General features: G+C 40.7%; 2 protein-coding genes and 1 pseudogene across 3 annotated transcripts; 1 reads left to right on the top strand and 2 right to left on the bottom strand.

The window, feature by feature from the left end:
- Positions 1 to 782: 782 nt before the first annotated feature.
- On the top strand, positions 783 to 3,125 carry LOC146522648 (uncharacterized). Its single transcript, XM_085154147.1, has 3 exons — positions 783 to 2,461; positions 2,698 to 3,009; positions 3,096 to 3,125. Exons 1-3 carry the CDS (start codon positions 2,057 to 2,059, stop codon positions 3,123 to 3,125), a joined length of 747 nt encoding a protein of 248 aa, XP_085010273.1. The 5' UTR covers positions 783 to 2,056.
- Positions 3,097 to 4,653, bottom strand: LOC146522647 (uncharacterized; annotated as a pseudogene). Its single transcript, XR_014873301.1, has 2 exons — positions 4,512 to 4,653; positions 3,097 to 4,363 (listed from the first exon to the last, which is right to left on the bottom strand). The product of XR_014873301.1 is annotated as an uncharacterized LOC146522647 (transcript).
- Positions 4,654 to 11,469: 6,816 nt separating this feature from the next.
- LOC146522646 (uncharacterized) lies at positions 11,470 to 13,332 on the bottom strand. Its single transcript, XM_085141358.1, has one exon. The coding sequence runs from the start codon at positions 12,854 to 12,856 to the stop codon at positions 11,957 to 11,959; it is 900 nt and encodes a 299-aa protein (XP_084997484.1). The 5' UTR covers positions 12,857 to 13,332; the 3' UTR covers positions 11,470 to 11,956.
- Positions 13,333 to 19,011: the final 5,679 nt, after the last annotated feature.

The following is a 19,011-nucleotide window of genomic DNA, read 5'->3' as shown; positions in this document are numbered from 1 at the left end:
TGCAAGTAAAACACAGCAGAAAATAAATAAAATCAAAGACTAGCGATCCTATTGCTCTATTTTCACTTGTAAAGCAGGAGTGGGGTAGGCGGAGGTTTGCCCTTGTGCAGGTGTGCCGCAGCGGTCAGTTGAAGAATCTGCGAGTTTCTCTGTTGAATTTCCCATTAGGTGGTAGCGCACTCGGTGCTTGCTCGGAAGTTTAGGGTTTTTTTCGCTGTAAAAAGAAGTTTTCTTCTTCAAGTAACGCCTTACTGCCCATCTCTGCTTGTAACTCGTTACTGCCTATCACTGCTTGTTAGTTTTGGTAATGGTGGCTGTAGGTATCGTCCGTAGTGCTGCAGTCAACTTAAAGACATGTTGAGGAGGTAATTTAGCCATTTAAATCAGCTGTGTTGGATCAAGGACACATCTAAAATCTGCAGGACACCGGCCCTCGAGGCCTGGAGTTTGACACCTGTGATCCAGGAGATCTTATGAGGGTACTTTACACAGTCTTTGTAAACGGCTATGGAGCATCCAGGTTTCAAGCTTTGCCATGATCCCGTCTATCAAGTCAATTCCCTTTCACACTTAACGATCCTTCTTCAATCGCACTTGGGGCTTGGTACCCAATCTCGGGTGGGGGTGATGATATCTCCCCCTTGACCTGTCATCCTGGTTCCCCCTTGCCGTCCTGATCCTCAAGGACCCCCAGAAGTGACCGGTCCCCTCCAACTACCGCCCAGTAACCTGCCTCAGCACCACACGGAAGCTCCTGTCAGGCATCATAGTGGCTAATGTAACCCAGGTCCCACGTAGCTATGGTAAAGCTAGAGTATATAGTACAATGAGACTGGGCCTGGGTTCGTAGTGTTACTAATAATGATACCTGATACCCTCTAATTGAATTAATAAGGACCACCACAACTGTATTTTACACAAATTAAATCCCTCACCAGGTATTTATTTAGACAGCAAAGAAATGAATAAAATAAACAGTTACTTTTATAAAACGAATTGAATTCAAATAAACAAACAAAAATACTGTAAAAGTGACTACATGGGTTTTCAATAAAAGAATATCAAAACAAAATAACTCTCTCTTAGGTGCCAACTGTTATTTCAGTTACAACAGCTCACACCTTTAACAGGGATGAATTTCAACCTTTGATAATAACTTTGCTTACAACTACGCACTTACTCAATTTAAACCAAATTTGTAACAGTGGGCCCACACACACACACCTGTCCACACTACACCTGTCGCACGGTGCTTGTTGCAGGCCTGATTCGAAGTTCGGGTGCGGTGAGGCCTAAAACTGTTGGCCGCTTCACTCAAACTGAGCCATAAACAAAATACGTGCACTTTAGTTCCAGTTAGTACTCACGAGTCCAATGAGTTTGTTAGTGGGGCAATCAGAAACAGGCAGTTAGCAGTTAGTTCACCAGTAGTGAAGACAGTCAGGGGCGAGAAAACAGCATGGTCCATTCGGGCAGAAACCTCTCTCTCCCTCTCCTTTCAGAGCGTCCCTCGGCTTCTAAACATATTAAAACACTTGAGCTACAATACCAAATGCTATCACATAACGATTTAGCATTAGCATGCTTTGAGAGCTAAACATACAGCATGGCATCACAGCACATAACGCGGTAAGCTGCGCTAATTAGCAAGCCGCTAGTTAGCATCACACATCACGCCATTTTATCACTATAACGAATAGTTACAGTACAAATGTCAAGGCACACAGTCTCATTTACCTCTTGCAGATCACAAATAAGTAATATCAGGACCACGGGTAGTCGACCTCAATGATACACTTAGATGCAAAATCCACACCACGTTTGCCTTATGACATCTCTCTCTTCGGACTTAGCTTCTGTGTCCGCTCCCACAGATTCACACAAACCTTACCACTTGTCCCGCCCCCATAACAGAGAAGAATGACATTGACTGGCTCGTCAGCACAAACAACCAATGACAATACAACATTCAGGTAACTGACATTAGATGGGTAAATATCTTAGGTTACACCCCGACATATAGGGCTTTGGAGTTGACGTCACGCCGCAATGCATTATGGGAGCGCAGCGCCATTTTCGGGGTCTACGAATCCAAAGCCCTATTCACTTTGCTGGAACGACGACGACAAGAATCATGCTTAAAAGCAGCTCAAAAGAAAACGGACGGTATAGAGACCGATTGCGTCCAGAGGCGAAGCAGCGTTACTTGAAAAAAACAGAGTGCATCGCAAATCTGGACCCGTACGAAATACGGCAGTGGAGTAAAGACCCAGACGACCTACCGCCACTGTCCTACCCCGATGTCTTCGCCTATCTTGTTTGTGGAGTAAGCGCCTACACAGCGAACCAGTTCCGAAATTACAAGTCACTGGAGGCGCACATCCAATTTACCAACGGCTGGGTGCAAGATTTGGGTATTTTCAAGCCGCCAAACTCTGAGTACGTCGTCATTCATACCAAGGTAAGTCAGCTGAAGCGCATCAAGTGTAATAGCCATTTTCCACCCCCCACCATAATTAATGTTATACATTTATCATCGAACTGCTAAAATATCGTTATCATATTATGTGCCCATAATTGTAAAGTAGATGCAAATTAACACATTGATAATCGGGCAAATTATTAACGCCAATTTGTGTCCTCTCTGTCTCATTTCATTTATTGTCTTTACATCAACCTTGTCCTTGTATGTTACAGGTACTGCACTCCCAAAGATTGAATGAACCTGCATTACGACCATGGGTAATTGTAAGCACCACGGGGAAGGTCGAAGCTGCACACTGCACCTGTATGGCCGGAGTTGCTGAGACCTGCACCCATGTCGGGGTGTGTGGGAAGGGGTGCCTGGAAATCAAATGTCCATTTAAATACCGATGTGACAGCATTCAGCAAGCATTGGACGCACATGACAAAGACTTCTGCCTCGAGTTGACAGCAAATGGAATTAACTTGAAGAAGACACATCATTTTTACTCACAAGTGCAAACACAGGTCATTTTAGTGAAACAGGTACAGAAATGGTTACATAACGTAATGTCAGTGTGTTCATACAATAACACATAAAAAAAAAGGTTTTACTAGTATTATGTCTTCAGAGACATACTGAGAGTTTTCACAATTATTAATTAACAAGTACAAGTCTTATGTGTGCCTGGTTTCACTACCACACTAGGGCACATGTTAACCAAAACACAACACACCCTCACAATTTTATCAATGAAGAAGAGAACGGATTGGCATGGTGGTATGTAGCATTTTGAACTTGTTGCGCAAACTGCCAATTACTCGCTCGACATGGATTCTTAGGTGTGCAATGGCTCGTGTATTTTCTATGTCCTTGGCATCTAGTTGACAGAAGCCCCTTGTAAATGCTGGGATCTTAACCTCCGCACACATCATTCCCACCGCATCTCTGATGTCAAAGCCTCTGTCAGCCAAAACTACATCCCCTGGTAACAGCTTGTTAAGTATTCCACATTGCTCTGTGATGTGTTTATCTGATGCACGGCCCCCCACCCCTTAGAAATGAATGAAATTGAACCTTGTGGAGTAATCCCGATCAGATATTTCATGGTGTGTGTACCCTTGTAGTGTGAGTACATTTGAGCACGAGCCTTTAAATTAGATGGTCGTTCTGTACAAATTTCAAAACAGTCTACAATGATGGCTACCCGATTTCCAAAAGTTTCCGTAAATTGTGGAGGCATTGTTGCTTGCAAACAGTGCCTCTCTGGCCAGTGTGCAAGTAATCCAAAGCGAGCATACAAAACGTCTATTGTATCAGCAAAGATAGAAGAAAGAGTTTTGTGGGAGACATTGAATAGATAACAAAGATGCTGAACAGGAAGATCAAGTCTAAGTCGCATAAGTGTGAGTAAAAGCATTTGGAAATGCGACAGTTTCTTTGATGCTGGTAGGAAAGCTTTTACATTCTCGAACACGGACATAAAAATAGCAAAACAAGTAAAACCAGTGTAATATTTCACTTTTTCCGTATCATCCTTTAAAAAGTTTTCATTCAGCTCTGTCTTGTCCAACTTTGATTTAAGCTTTCTGTTCTCCTCCAGCAGCCGGTTTATTTCTGCTCTGCTCTGTACACAGCGCACACAATCATTTGTCAGTCTTTGATCTTCTGTCTGTTTCTCTCTGATATCACTGTTTTCTGCATCTGCACCCGTTACCTCTGCTTCTACTTGTCCAAGACAAATTTGGCCCTCAGCCAAAATAACAAGGTTGTTATGGAGTTGCTCTTCTGTGGTGTCCATCTCTGGCTGCTCTCCTGCGATGTCCATCTCTGGCTGCTCTTCTGTGGTAACTTCTGCTGGGGCTTCACCTTCACATTCTGCAGCTCCATTGTGAAAGCCTGTCCAATAAAAAGAGTGCAAATACACAAGGGAATTTTAAAGTGGTTTATACATTAAGGCAGTATGAATACTCAAATGTTTGTGTTAATTGACTAAGATCAACTTTTAAAATAAGAGATTGTTGTTGGGGGTGCGGTTGTTGTTTACCTCCTACTAGTGCTTTTTTTTGTTGCCGTTGTGTTCGCCTCCTGTGACGGTCTGAATGTGATGTTCGGATTTCGGAGTGCCCCATGTGTAGCATTGGTACCCAGTCTGGATTTGTTTGATCCATTTCATAGGCAGGCTTCCCTACAGTTGTGCAAAAGAATTAGCGAATCTTTATATAGCACATATGTCTGCAAAGTCACTCCATTCATGTTTGATCGCAATTTCTATAACTTCCGAGACCACCAACGATAATATTATTCAGCTATAAAGTGTGATATGAACATATCTAGCACTTACCGGAATTAAAATGTCTGGAGCACACCAAGTGATATGGGGAGATGGAACAGAACTTGATATCAGCTCGTCTCATGGCTGCTATCCAGGCTCGACGCCTTCGTTTGGTAACATCCGATACATGAGCTCCTTGATGTTGCTTCCAGCTTGGGAAAGCATAAAAAGACAACCCAAGCTTATTCCCGTGCCGATCGTAAGATCGAACATTGCAGCCGACCACACAGCAAGTACGAACCATGGCTGTGCTTTCGCTCCTTCGTCGCTTGCTCTTAGACCCCGAAAATGGCGGATCAGGCCAAAATCCTTTCCACGCCCACCCCCGTGACATCACGCTCCAAAGCCCTATTGATTCTGCACAGAAAATGAACTCTAAATCATGAAACCCTTTTATTTATTGGACTCTTAACTGTAGATGAAATACATTGGTACCAAAGCATATGATTTTTAAACCTTTTATCAACTATTTATATTTTAACCATTTTTTATAACAGTAGACTTTTTTTCTTTATACTGCAAGCCTGAATAATTTCAGACAGGGCTACACTAAGATGAACAGGCACATGGGTCAATACATGAGCGGGGCACAGAAAGGGATGGGCAAGAATACCAGAGGCGCAAAACACCAGCTACTGGCAGACCGAGCAGTCAACCGAGACTGCAGGACTAGGCTGACCAACCTGTGCACTGCCTGGACTGATTACAAGAAGGCCTATGACTCAATGCCCCACACCTGGATCCTGGAATGCCTAAAACTATATAAGATCAACAGGACCCTAAGAGCCTTCATCAGGAGCTCAATGGGGATTTGGCGGACAACACTAGAGGCTATCCTAATGCCCATAGCACAAGTCACCATCAAGTGCGGGATCTACCAAGGAGATGCTCTGTCCCCACTGCTGTTCTGCATAGGCCTGAACCCCCTCAGTGAGATCATTGACAAGACTGGCTACGGATACCGTCTACGGAATGGAGCAGTTGTCAGCCACCTTCACTTGCAGAAAATGTTCAGATATTCAAATTCATTCATTCAAAAAATTCATTTACATTGGCATGTATGTCAGATGATGCTGATACTAAAGCACTAACAATATCAACCTTGCCAGTGTTTTTTTTCCTCTGGGCTTCTTCCATTTGACGAATCCAAGTATTGATTCTAATGTACATCAGTGACAAGAGACAAATCTATTATGTAAAATACAAATGAAGTAAAGCAGCTTTATCCTAATAGATATTTACAGAACCGTATACAAAGAGAGAAAAAGTACAAAGTGTGCGCATTATACTCATCTAACATTTATTAGTGTCAGTAAAGTGTTTCATTATTTCATTCAAATGCATACTTCACTCCACATGTTGATCTTTTTATTTGTTTTTATTCTAACAGGACAGAAATAAGCAGAATGATGTGTAATCAAGTATGAACTAAAGTATTCACGGTGTGCTGTGTGGGTGTTTCTGTGGATGTGGACTTTATTTTAAACATACCTGCGGTGATACATCAATGTGGTGATACATCACAATAAGAATCACATTTTATTGATGGTATTTTGTATTTAATTTTTTTAAGTTAACGTGTTCAAAAACGTTACAAAGCATGTACATTTATGGAAACCATGTTTCTTTGTTGTGTAATCATGAGTATATACTGTAAGAGAAGTAAGATAATGATCTATAACTTGCTTTTACAGGAACCTGGTATCAAAGGTATAAATGTCAAACAAAAAATAACATTATTCAACAAAACAAAAAAACAGGAACCATTTCAAAGCTTGGCATTTAGATAGGTTGAAGGCAACCAATCTGAATATTATCATTCTACTCCCATATGGAAAATAAATAATAACAACTTTTTTACTTTTTTTCATGATTTACTCATGAAAGTGGCCACTTTCTCATTACTTTCATATATTGTTTTAGTAAGTATCCAAAACATAAAAGTTTCATTTATATAATTTTTCAAGGGATCTTATATCTGTTTTCACTCTTGTATGCTTTTCATACAAGTTTCACACAAGACAGATACAAGATTTATATATATCTTTTCCATATAGGCTGAATCTTAATTATCATTCTTCATCCTTTACTTCATTAATAACTTTATTAATAAGATTAGTGTTTAGACAAATCTAAAAATATTTTAAAATGTACATTTGGTAAGACAGCTCTCACAAATGCAATAACAATGCCATGTAGTACCATCCAATAAATATATGCTGGTGGCACATGCTTAATTTACTGGGTAGAGCAGGCGACTCATGTAAATGCTGTAAGTCTCATGCAGAGGATATTTACTGCCTTCCCCTCAAAAACTATCCTGCCATTAATTAATTCTTCGATCTTATATATGATCAACCTATCTCTAATAATCGGCTATGTACCACAGGCCTTCAAGGTGGCTGCAGTTAAACCTTTACTCAAAAAGCCATCTCTAGACCCAGCAGTCTTAGCTAATTATAGGCCAATCTCCAACCTTCCTTTCATATCAAAAATCCTTGAAAGAGTAGTTGTCAAACAGCTAACAGATCATCTGCAGAGGAATGGTTTATTTGAAGAGTTTCAGTCAGGTTTCAGAGCTCATCACAGCACAGAAACAGCTTTAGTGAAGGTTACAAATGATCTTCTTATGGCCTCTGACAGTGGACTCATCTCTGTGCTTGTCCTGCTAGACCTTAGTGCAGCATTCGATACTGTTGACCATAATATCCTATTAGAGCGATTAGAACATGCTGTAGGTATTACAGGTATTGCACTGCAGTGGTTTGTATCATATCTATCTAATAGACTCCAATTTGTACATGTAAATGGAGAGTCCTCTTCACACACTGAGGTTAATTATGGAGTTCGACAGGGTTCAGTGCTAGGACCAATTCTGTTTACATTATACATGCTTCCCCTAGGCAGCATCATTAGAAGACATAGCATACATTTTCACTGCTATGCAGATGACACCCAGCTCTATCTGTCCATGAAGCCAGATAACACACACCAATTAGTTAAACTGCAGGAATGTCTTAAAGACATAAAGACCTGGATGGCCACTAACTTTCTGCTTCTTAACTCAGATAAAACTGAGGTCATTGTACTCGGCGCTGAAAAGCTTAGAAATATGGTATCTAACCAGATTCTTACTCTGGATGGCATTACCTTGGCCTCCAGTAACACTGTGAGGAACCTTGGAGTCATTTTTGACCAGGATATGTCCTTCAACGCACATATTAAACAAATATGTAAGACTGCGTTCTTCCATTTGCGCAACATCTCTAAAATTAGAAATATCCTGTCTCAGAGTGACGCTGAAAAACTAGTTCATGCATTTATTACTTCCAGGCTGGACTACTGCAATTCATTATTATCAGGATGTCCAAAAAACTCACTGAAAAGCCTTCAGTTAATCCAAAATGCTGCAGCAAGAGTACTGACAGGGACTAGAAAGAGAGAGCATATTTCTCCTGTTTTGGCTTCCCTTCATTGGCTTCCTGTTAAATCCAGAATTGAATTCAAAATCCTGCTCCTCACATACAAGGTCTTAAATAATCAGGCCCCATCTTATCTTAATGACCTTGTAGTACCATATCACCCTATTAGAGCACTTCGCTCCCGCTCTGCAGGCCTACTTGTTGTTCCTAGAGTATTTAAAAGTAGAATGGGAGGGAGAGCCTTCAGTTTTCAGGCCCCTCTTCTGTGGAACCAGCTTCCAGTTTGGATTCGGGAGACAGACAATATCTCTACTTTTAAGATTAGGCTTAAAACTTTCCTTTTTGCTAAAGCATATAGTTAGGGCTGGACCAGGTGACCCTGAATCCTCCCTTAGTTATGCTGCAATAGATGTAGGCTGCCGGGGGATTCCCATGATGCATTGAGTTTTTCCTTTCCAGTCACCTTTCTCACTCACTATGTGTTAACAGACCTCTCTGTATTGAATCATACCTGTTATTAATCTCTGTCTCTCTTCCACAGCATGTCTTTTATCCTGTCTTCCTTCTCTCACTCCAACCGGTCGCAGCAGATGGCCGCCCCTCCCTGAGCCTGGTTCTGCCGGAGGTTTCTTCCTGTTAAAAGGGAGTTTTTCCTTCCCACTGTCGCCAAAGTGCTTGCTCATAGGGGGTCATATGATTGTTGGGCTTTTCTCTGTATCTATGAAGCGCCTTGAGGCGACATTTGTTGTGATTTGGCGCTATATAAATAAAATTGAATTGAATTTAATTGAATGTGTTCAGAACTATGTGACTGAGGTGTGCAAATAAGCATATTGTTCCAAGGTCCAGTTTGTAGTAGATTTGTGGAAGTTTGTGATGTTTTTGAGTCTTTTGGTGAGTATTGTAAAAGTGTTTGTGTTCGTCAGTCCTTTGGTGGGAGTGAGTTGAGGGCTCTGACTGCTTGGGGAGTGAGCTCTTGCAGTGTCTGGCTGTTATGGTTTTGATGCTGCAAAACCGTCTGCCAGATGGAAGGAGGAAGAACAGTACATGTGAGGGGTGGAAAGTGTCCTTCACTATGCTGTTCGCATGTCGGATGATGTGTTTGTCGTAGAGTTGGGAGATGGATGGGAGAGGGCCTCCAATGATCCTCTCTGCTGTCCTCACTATCTGCTGCAGATACTTCTTTTCAGCAAAGTGCTGTTCCCATACCAGGTGTAGATATGATGTTGCAACAGAGGACGCTCTCAGCAGTTCTGTGGAAAAATAATGTAAAGATGGGAGGAGGGAGACTGGATTTCTTCAGCTTCCGAAGAAAGAGAAGACGTTGTTGGGTTTTCTTCATGATGGTGGTGGTGTTCAGGGTCCAGGGGAGGTAATCTGATATGTGCACACCCAGGAACTTCACACTGTTTGCCATCTCAACAGCAGATCCATTGAGGTGTAGTGGGGTGTGGGCCATTGAGCTCTTCCTGAAGTTAACAACCATGAAACTGACCTCACAGTCCATTGTTATTCAGTTGTGATAGTTTTGGTCATTAAGCAAATGTACCGTTTATAAAGTAGGGGAAACCTGCAGGTGACCGAGACTAAAGAAGTCCTTTGGATGAGTGATGAAATGTTTTGTCCCACTAAAACTGCTATATATTTCCTTGGAACAAGCTGTCCATAGTATTTCACCATGCTCCAGAGCAGGTATTTTACTACACTTTCAAAGTTTAAAGTTAAGGCATGCTGTGGTTTGTGGGGCCCTTCTGAGATGTTTGTCATATTTGTAGGCTGTGGACCATGATGGCTAGATTTTGTTCTGTATTTACTGTGTCTTTAAGTCTCTGCAGGTCCTTCCTGATTGGAGAGCTGGTGGCTGCTGATTGGTTTCCTGATCAAGTGGCTGATTTGAAAAACCCTCTCCAGCAGTTGTCCTAGGGCAGCAGACCTGTCTTTGGCCTCCAAAACCCTTGATGACTTTTGTGTTTGTGCTCCCTGAGGAATGCTGAGTTTTGTAAATAGATTGTAGATACTTTTCATGTGTAAATAGTTACTGAAGCGAAAGAGGTGAACTACCTTATTTTCTGTACTGTTTTCTCATGTGTGTCAGTCCAGTCATTGAGTGTTCAGGAGTCTGGCAGCTTGGGGAAACTTCATTTCAAAAACCTTTTTCAAATTCCACTTTAATAAAGTGATTTTCAAAATGCTTTTTAAAATGCTTTTTAAAAAATGAAGTTGCTAATCTAATTGCTAATCCAAATGTTAATCCCTGACCGAACAGAAAAGGGAAATGGATTTTGAAATGAGGAGTGGAATCACCATTTTGAAAATCCCTTTATTAAAGTGGAATTCGAAAAAAGGTTTTTAAAATGAAGTTTATTAAATTGGAATTCAAAAATGAATTTACAAATGCAGAATTTATTCTACATTTCATTATTTAAGCACAGAATTCTTTATTTCGATGTGCATGGCTCTTGTGGTCCTCCATACCCTGTTGGACGTGACCCACCACGTCACTTGCCAAAGAGCAGATTTGGCCTGTAGAACAGATGTGGCTGGGGTCCACTTCCTCCCCATTGCTAGGGTGGGAGCAGTGCCTCTCACTATGGGGTCCTGGGAGTCCATTAGGGACATCTCAAGCCTCACTTTTGCACTTTTAAACTCCTCTACCAGGCCAGGGATAGGCATTGACAGTATCCCATCACTACAGATTCCAACATTGCTGAGGCATTTGGGAAGTCCAAGTCACTTCTTAACGTAGCCTTTCTATAGCCTCTCTAGTCGATTGGCATGATTGAGTAAGACCTCATACATTGTCAACGGCCACAGTGGTCTGGGTACCAACCCAAACTGGAAGTTTACTACCTACATTACTACTAAATGTAGGTTTCTATTATGCTACCATGTAAAAACACTAACTTCTTATCTTGACCACCATTGAATGAGGTGCCCTACTATTAGGTGGAGGAGACAACCTTGGCAATATCCATGGGACTGACAGAAACTAATAAAATCTAACCATTGTCCTGACAACATTCAGAAATGAGTGGCAGGGTTTACATTATTGAGGGCCTTAACAGCACAACAATGTATTCCATATTGATATTAATTCAGCCATGATTTGCACAAATGATGGACAAAAGTTAAGAGGAAACTCAGGTAATAGCATATTTACTACATATCCGTAGCTCTATATGTCTCTGTCAGGATCCAGTTGTTAGCATTTAATGAATAGTGTTGTGAGTGGGAGTGTATCCTCATAGAGAAGACATAGAGTAGCCTCAAATGTTGTAATTTTCTTGATTTTAAGCAATGAATATGCTGGAAATATATAGCTTGATTTATTCGCCAGCTTCAGCTCAAGCATCACAAAAAATAAAAACACACAGATGTTAAAAGTCCAAAATCTCCTTTATTATCTGTATACACAGATTTACGTGCAAAGAGTAGTTGGAGACCAAACTAGAAACTGTTTAAATAACATTTTATTTCTTTAAAATTTTAGAGCTACAGACAAGAGTTGTACATTATATATTCTAACTATGGCAGATGGTTGCTGTCATGAGACATCCCTTTTTATTATACATTCCCAAACAAAATATGTACAGCTAAAACAAGAACATGCTATCATTTTGGATTTGCATGCTTTTATTACCTTTTAGTTATTTTGGTAAATATTATTATATTATAATTAATATTATCATTGTTATTACATCTTTATTTTCTTATTACCTTAAGTGATTTTCTGAGTCACTGGCTGTTGTTCTTACAGCACAAAGACTTGCCTTCTCTGTAAAGAAACAGCAAAGGTACCACCAGACTGCTGGGAACACTAAACCACATATTGGATGTATTTACTATACATTTATTTGCTCCTCCTGACATGTTGACCACAGCCCAAGATAGAACCCCCACAAACCTCACCACCTGTGCTCCCAGTATGGCCAGAATAGTGTAGAATGCCCTGAGTTTGATTGAGCTCTCCCTGTTTGCACCCTGTTCTCCTGGGCCTGGATGGATCAAAACGTAGAGAACAGAAAGGCTGCAGAAGGAGTTGATGATGAAACATAACATAACAAGGCACAATATCACCTTTAGGAGAACATACATATTCTTTACCAGACCTGTCTCCACACAGCAAAGCAGCCAAATGCAGACAATGCAGATATTTCTGATTCTGACACCTCTTTCATATTTCAGACTAACGTAGGTGATGGGATAAAGCACAGCCAGATAGCGCTCGACAGATGTCAGGATATGGAAGAATGTCTCACCTAACCAGGTAAAATGAATAAGACTGAACCCCATAAATATTATGCTGAAATCATATGAATAGATACCATAAATGGTAACAATACATCCCAAGTTACAAATCAGTTCCATGACAGCCATGTGATAGGTGAAGCTGTCAGAGTGACTCATTGTGACTGCTGAGGAGGTGCAGCGCTTTCTCCACCACTGCTGAAGACCATGATAGAGGATGAGGATCCAGAGAGGAAAGAGGAGGACGTTGAAGGTGAGATATGCCATTAAGATGAAAGAACCGGGTCTGGTGGTGAAGCAGTTGATTTCTATAAGATGGTTAGATATCACCAGGGAATGGTTTGGCTGAAAAAGAGAGCTGTTCGAGGATAAGAGATTGGTTGGCATGTCTGAAAAAGAAAGAGAAGCAACATAACACACAAGTGGAGCAGATGTATACAGGGTGGGCCATTTATATGGATACACCGTAATTAAAGTCCTGTTTGTGGCACATTAGTATATGTGAGGGGCAAACTCCTCAAGATGGGTGGTGACCATGGTGGCCATTTAGAAGTCGGCTACAGTTACTCGCCGCATGTCACTGGAGAGTGGCATTAGTCGAACACCCCTTCGGCAGATATTAGCTACTCACAAATGGCACCCTTACAAACTCCAGCTACTGCAGCATCTCAACGAGGATGACCCAGATCGGCGCACAGAATTTGCAGAATGGGCAAAATAAAAATTGGAACAGGACCCTCAGTTCACGCAGAAGATTTTGTTCAGTGATGAGGCAAACTTTTATGTGAATGGTGAAGTTAACAAACAAGAACACCGCTATTGGTCTGACACTAAGCCACATTGGATGGAACCTCCAAGACTGTTGGAACAACAAAAGTGATGGTTTCGTGTGATATATGGGGTACAACGATAGTGGGTCCGTTCTTCATCAATGGAAACCTCAAGGCCACTGGATATTTAAAATTGCTACATGATGATGTGTTTCCCTCTTTATGCACTGAAGCTGGCACGTTCCCTGAGTTTTCCAGCAAGATGGTGCCCACCACGTTATGGGTGCCAGGTCCAAGCATTCCTAGATGAACAGTTTCCTGGAAAGTGTATTGGTCATCGTGGGCCAGTTGAATGGCCCCCAAGGTCTCCCGATCTCACCCCCTTAGACTTTTATCTTTGGGGTCATCTGAAGGCAATTGTCTATGGTGTGAAGATATGAGATGTGCAGCACCTGAAACTACGGATACTGGATGCCTGTGCTGGCATTTCTCCTGCAGTGTTGCTATCAGTGTGTGAAGAGTGGGAGAAGAGGGTTGCATTGACAATCCAACACAATGGGCAGCACATTGAACACATTTTATAAGTGGTCACTTGTAAATAAACCAAGCACACCATTGTTTTTCTTGTGACATTACCAATAAGTTTGATGTGTCACATGGCCCTCTTCCTATTGAAAAAACAAAAGTTGTATCCAAGATGGCTGACTTCTAAATGGTCACCATGGTCACCACCCATCTTGAGGAGTATACACCCTCACATATACTAATGTGCCACAAACAGGACTTTAATATCACCAACCATTCCCATTTTATTACGGTGTATCCATATAAATGGCCCACCCTGTAGATTAAAACTTTTTTATTTTTCTTGAAAATCGATATCCCCACTGGTACAATAACTGGCATAATGCTTTGTTTCGTGGTATAAATCTTATTTGTGTTTTTTTGGTTTTTCTTTTTGTGGTGGTTGTTCTGCAGGCTGGCAGCATTTTCCTAGAGGTTGAGGCAGGTGATCTCGCTCACCTGGGTTTAATCAGTCGCAATCAGGAAGCTGTACTTAAACCTGCTTTGGTCAACTCTCCTTTGCCAGTCTGTCAGTGTTCCTTTCAAATAGATAATTCACCTAACCAGTCTTCTCTACGGAAGAGGGTTAGGGCCACTAGAAAAACAAAAGTGGGCACATCTTTTTTTTCTTCTTTTCTTGAATCCTGAGAAAAAAAGTCAGAAAAGTCAGAATTCGGAGAAAAAAGTCAGAATTCTGACTTTTTTCTCAGAATTCAGGAAAAGAAGAAAAAAAAAAGACGTGCCCACTTTTTTTTCTCCAGTGGCCCTAATCCTCTTCCGTACTTCTCCCTGTGCTAACAGTTTACTTCAGTTTGCTTCACCATCACTCTGTTGGCATCTCAACCCGGCAATCCTCACTTCACCTCTGCAACCCTCACTCAGTTAAGAAGCCTGGATCGCTGTCACTCCCACAGCCTGCCCGCTGCTCTCTGCCTGCTTCACTTTACGGAACTTCCAGGTCGGACCCCTTTCCCAGTCGCTTTTCCACTCACTCAGATTCTCAGCTTCCCCATAGTCAACAGCTCTTCCGCTACAAGTAAGCTGCTACCTCATTCATCATTCTCATCTGCCAATCTGCCTTGGCTCACCCAACTGAACACTCTCTGTGCCCTAAAGACTCTGTCTTCAAGCAACTTAAAGAAGTCCAGATGCTTTTCTTTCCAAGCGCCTTAGAATACGATGGCCTGGATGACTGAGAACCTTCACAGACGTTTTGTTACATTCTTAGCCTACAATGACCGCACCTTTCTTTTGCCCTACTAATATTCCAGGTTCAGTTTATTTCCCATAGTTTTTCTAACCTGTTGCCTTATCGCTCCAAGCGCTGTTACCAATCTTTACATTTTCTTATAACACATAAAACTTTTTAAATCAGCTACCATCTTTCCTATGGAGTTTTTACAGTCTACATACTCTGATCAACACAGCCCTGCCCTCCAGCACTTCAGCAGCAGGAGCAGCAGCAAGCCCTCAATAGCAACATTTTACCCTATCAGGTGAAACATAAATCACGCTAAATTACAACAACAGTCGCCTCAAGGCACTTTATATTTTAAGGTAGACCCTACAATAATACAACACAACTACCTGATGAACGTGATATAGTGTGATGCGATTCCATATTAGATCCTTGATAAATGTGAGTTACTGTTTTTCAGCCTGGTTCTATGTGCCCCTTTTTTAACTTTGAGCACCTGCCCCTTCAAACATCTCTGCACGGCCCTGGGTGTTATATATTTAAATGCATTGTAATGTTTTCTGGCAAAAATTGATTTTTGGGAATGACACAGTGCGCTTTTCAAAAATAAGACTATTTATGAAAGATTAATATTTCTACTGACACAGTACAAAATATAGGGGGCTTAAATAACAAACCTAACAAAGAACAGCGATAGGAAGACTATTAAGATAATTATAGTATTATATATTATAGTAATTAAGTGATCAGAAAATGTAGGGAGTATGTCACCCTGGCAACAAAGTGAGAGTATCCAAGGAAGTGGTTCCTTTGTATTTTATTCCTATGTTGTCATTTCTTTTTGTTTAAATAAATAAGCAATTTATTTTGGTTTGATTTTTTTTTTCTTTGGCGGAGTTTACTTGGAATAACAAAAAATACAAAGTAGTTTTTCATAACAGCCAGTGATGCAAATGAAATGTAAAAAAAACTGTCCCATGAGCAACTGGTGAAACTGTTGCCTCCAGTGTAAGTGACTTGTTGTCCAGCAAATACATTTACTGTTCTCAACGATTTCATATTTTGCATGAGATCAGACTGGGGAACAATGATTTGCATTGCATTCAGGGAAATGTAAATCAGGAGGAGAAATTAATTTACACAAACGTGTAAGAGCAGGACTTTTTGTTATCAAGATAATAGAATATAAATAATAGATAATAGATTAAATATCTATGGTACACAAACTGCAGTGAGACTGTGTCAAAGATTTGAGATCTTTTCTGTTGTCTACATGGATAAATAATATGATTACATGCAGCTTTAAGTTTAAAAACTCCCACCAGTCAAGTAAAGAATTTTGTTTAACTGTATCAGCCAGAATTCACCTGATTAGATAATGCCCATATAACAAAGAAACTATGCAAACCTCACTATGTCAAGTGTTTAATGATCAGTGTTTCCACTCTATCTACACATTATGTAGCAAGTTTCATGTTCTGTGATATTAAAATACAATTTTAAAAATGCAAAACGCAAAAAATAAAATAAAATGTAAAACTAATAGCACACAAACCTTATCTGTGTTTTTGTCTGACCTTTCGTGTCCTGTATCTTGCCTCTGTGGTGTCTGTGATGTATTGGCCGAATATTGCAGTCCCCCTCTATCTCTTTCTGTCTCTGCTTGTATTATTTGCATATATATAAAAAAAAAACACTAGATGACAGACACATCCAATGTGATAATTGAGGGCAGCAGAGTGGCATTGTGCTATGGTGCTTAGCACTGTTGTATCACAGCAAGAAGGTTCAAATCCATCATCTGACTGGGGCTTTCTTGTGTGGAGTGCATGTTCTCCCCATGTCTGCGTGGGTTCCCTCCAGGCACCTGGCTTTCTCCCACAGTCCTAAGACATGCAGTTAGTGGGTTAGTGATTCTAATTGCCCATAGGCATGGTTGTCTAGCTCTCTTTGTTAGCCCTGTGACAGATTGGCAGTCTGTCCAGGGTGTACCTGTGCTTAGGCCTCCTCGTTAGTTCAGAGATGGTCAGCCATCTTCTGTTCCTGCCAGAGGCTTAGGAGAGTCCATACAGCCATCAGCGTGGCCATCGGCGCCAGCTCAACCATCTATGGCTGCCATGCTACCATCTGCAGCCACCATGCTGCCGTCTGGTCCAGCTGCATCCCAGCCAGAAGTGAGTGGCTTGTCTTGTCCTGCCTTGTACAGTCTTTCTCAGCCTGCACGTGAACGTCCAGCACCTCACCATCGCTGGCCACTTTCCAGGCCATCAGCTGGGTCGCCCCCCTGAATTACACTAAAATGAACTGTTGTGCCATAAACCTCCAGTTCAGCCCCCTGAACTGCTCGGTTTTGCACTCATGTGCCATCAACCTCTGGGCCAGCCGCCTGAACTGTGTGTGATGTGGAGCTTCAGTGCCTTTTTGTGAACATTCTGTTTTGGACTATTTCATGTGCTCCAGTGCTTTTTGTGGACTTTTGTGGACCTGTTTTGAACTGGTACTTTTAGCTTGGTTTTAGTTAGTTAGGTTTTTTATTCTCATTTCATTCTAAATAAGTGATATTTGCTCCTTAAGTTTTGTACTCATTGGCTAATACCTTTTTTTTACCTTTTTATTTTTGTTTGGGAGTTTTTTGGCAGCTCGGGAAAGTCTCGTTTTCCACCTGATGGAAAAACATCAAAGTGTGCGCCTTTTTTGACATCACGCTATGCACCACATTATTGTTTACAAGAGATGGATTTCTACAATGGCGGATACAGACAAAATACTGTCACTGTTAATCTTGCTACCTGCATTTTTTACATGCTTGCATATAATATATATATATAATATATATATATATATATATATATATATATATATGTATATATATATATATATATATATATACACATAACATGCAGTTACTGTCCCTCCATTTCCAAAGACGTTCCAAAGACGTTCCAAAGAGGCGTCAGAGTGAACTTCAGACATGGCTTCTACATTCGACACAGACACTCTCACAACCCAAATCCAGACACCACCTGTTGCTTTGACATGTTCTTGACAGCGTTTGACTTGGATGACGATATTTTTTTCAAAACTGCACATGTAGATGGGATTTTTATTTTTTTTTAATGAAAACAGAAAATCTCAGTTTACAAAAATATCCATTTTTGGATGTAGCCTGAGTGACTGTTCAGACCAGATGTCTGCTCCCTATCCCTCTGGATCCCTGAGAGCCATTCCACACTCGCATCTCAGCACTCAGTGCTCTATATGTTTATTTACAGTGAAGTCACAAACCACGATAGCCTTCAGTCCTGCACTTCAGTCCTCTCACACACACATGAGAAAAGGCATGTTGAAATGCTGCTAGTTGTCTTCATCTCCGTTAATGGAACTCCAACTTCTCTTCATCAATTGTCTTCACTTGCTGCTACATAAATTGATCTTTATGTGTAAAATAATCATGATGCCCTTTTAAAAAATTTTTATAAGAGCTCACTTCGAAAACTTTTACAATATAAACACTACTGAATGTAGTTCAGATATTCAAATTCATTCATTCAAAAAATTCATTCACATTGGCATGTACGTCAGATGATGCTGATACTAAAGCACTAACAATATCAACCTTGCCAATGTTTTTTTTCCTCTGGGCTTCTTCCATTTGTCGTATCCAAGTAGTGAGTCTAATATACATCAGTGACAAGAGACAAATCTATTATGTAAAATACAAATAAAGTAAAGCAGATTTATCCTAATAGATATTTACAGAACCGTATACAAAGAGAGAAAAAGTACAAAGTGTGCGCATTATACTCATCTAACATTTATTAGTGTCAGTAAAGTGTTTCATTATTTCATTCGAATGCATACTTCACTCCACATGTTGATCTTTGTATTTGTTTTTATTCTAACAGGACAGAAATAAGCAGAATGATGTGTAATCAAGTATGAACTAAAGTATTCACGGTGTGCTGTGTGAGTGTTTCTGTGGATGTGGACTTTATTTTAAACATACCTGC

The sequence above is a fragment of the Neolamprologus multifasciatus genome, chromosome 3 (genome assembly GCF_963576455.1).
Source record: "Neolamprologus multifasciatus chromosome 3, fNeoMul1.2, whole genome shotgun sequence".
Lineage (NCBI taxonomy): Eukaryota > Metazoa > Chordata > Actinopteri > Cichliformes > Cichlidae > Neolamprologus > Neolamprologus multifasciatus.
This window is presented reverse-complemented; position numbering and strand designations above follow the sequence as displayed.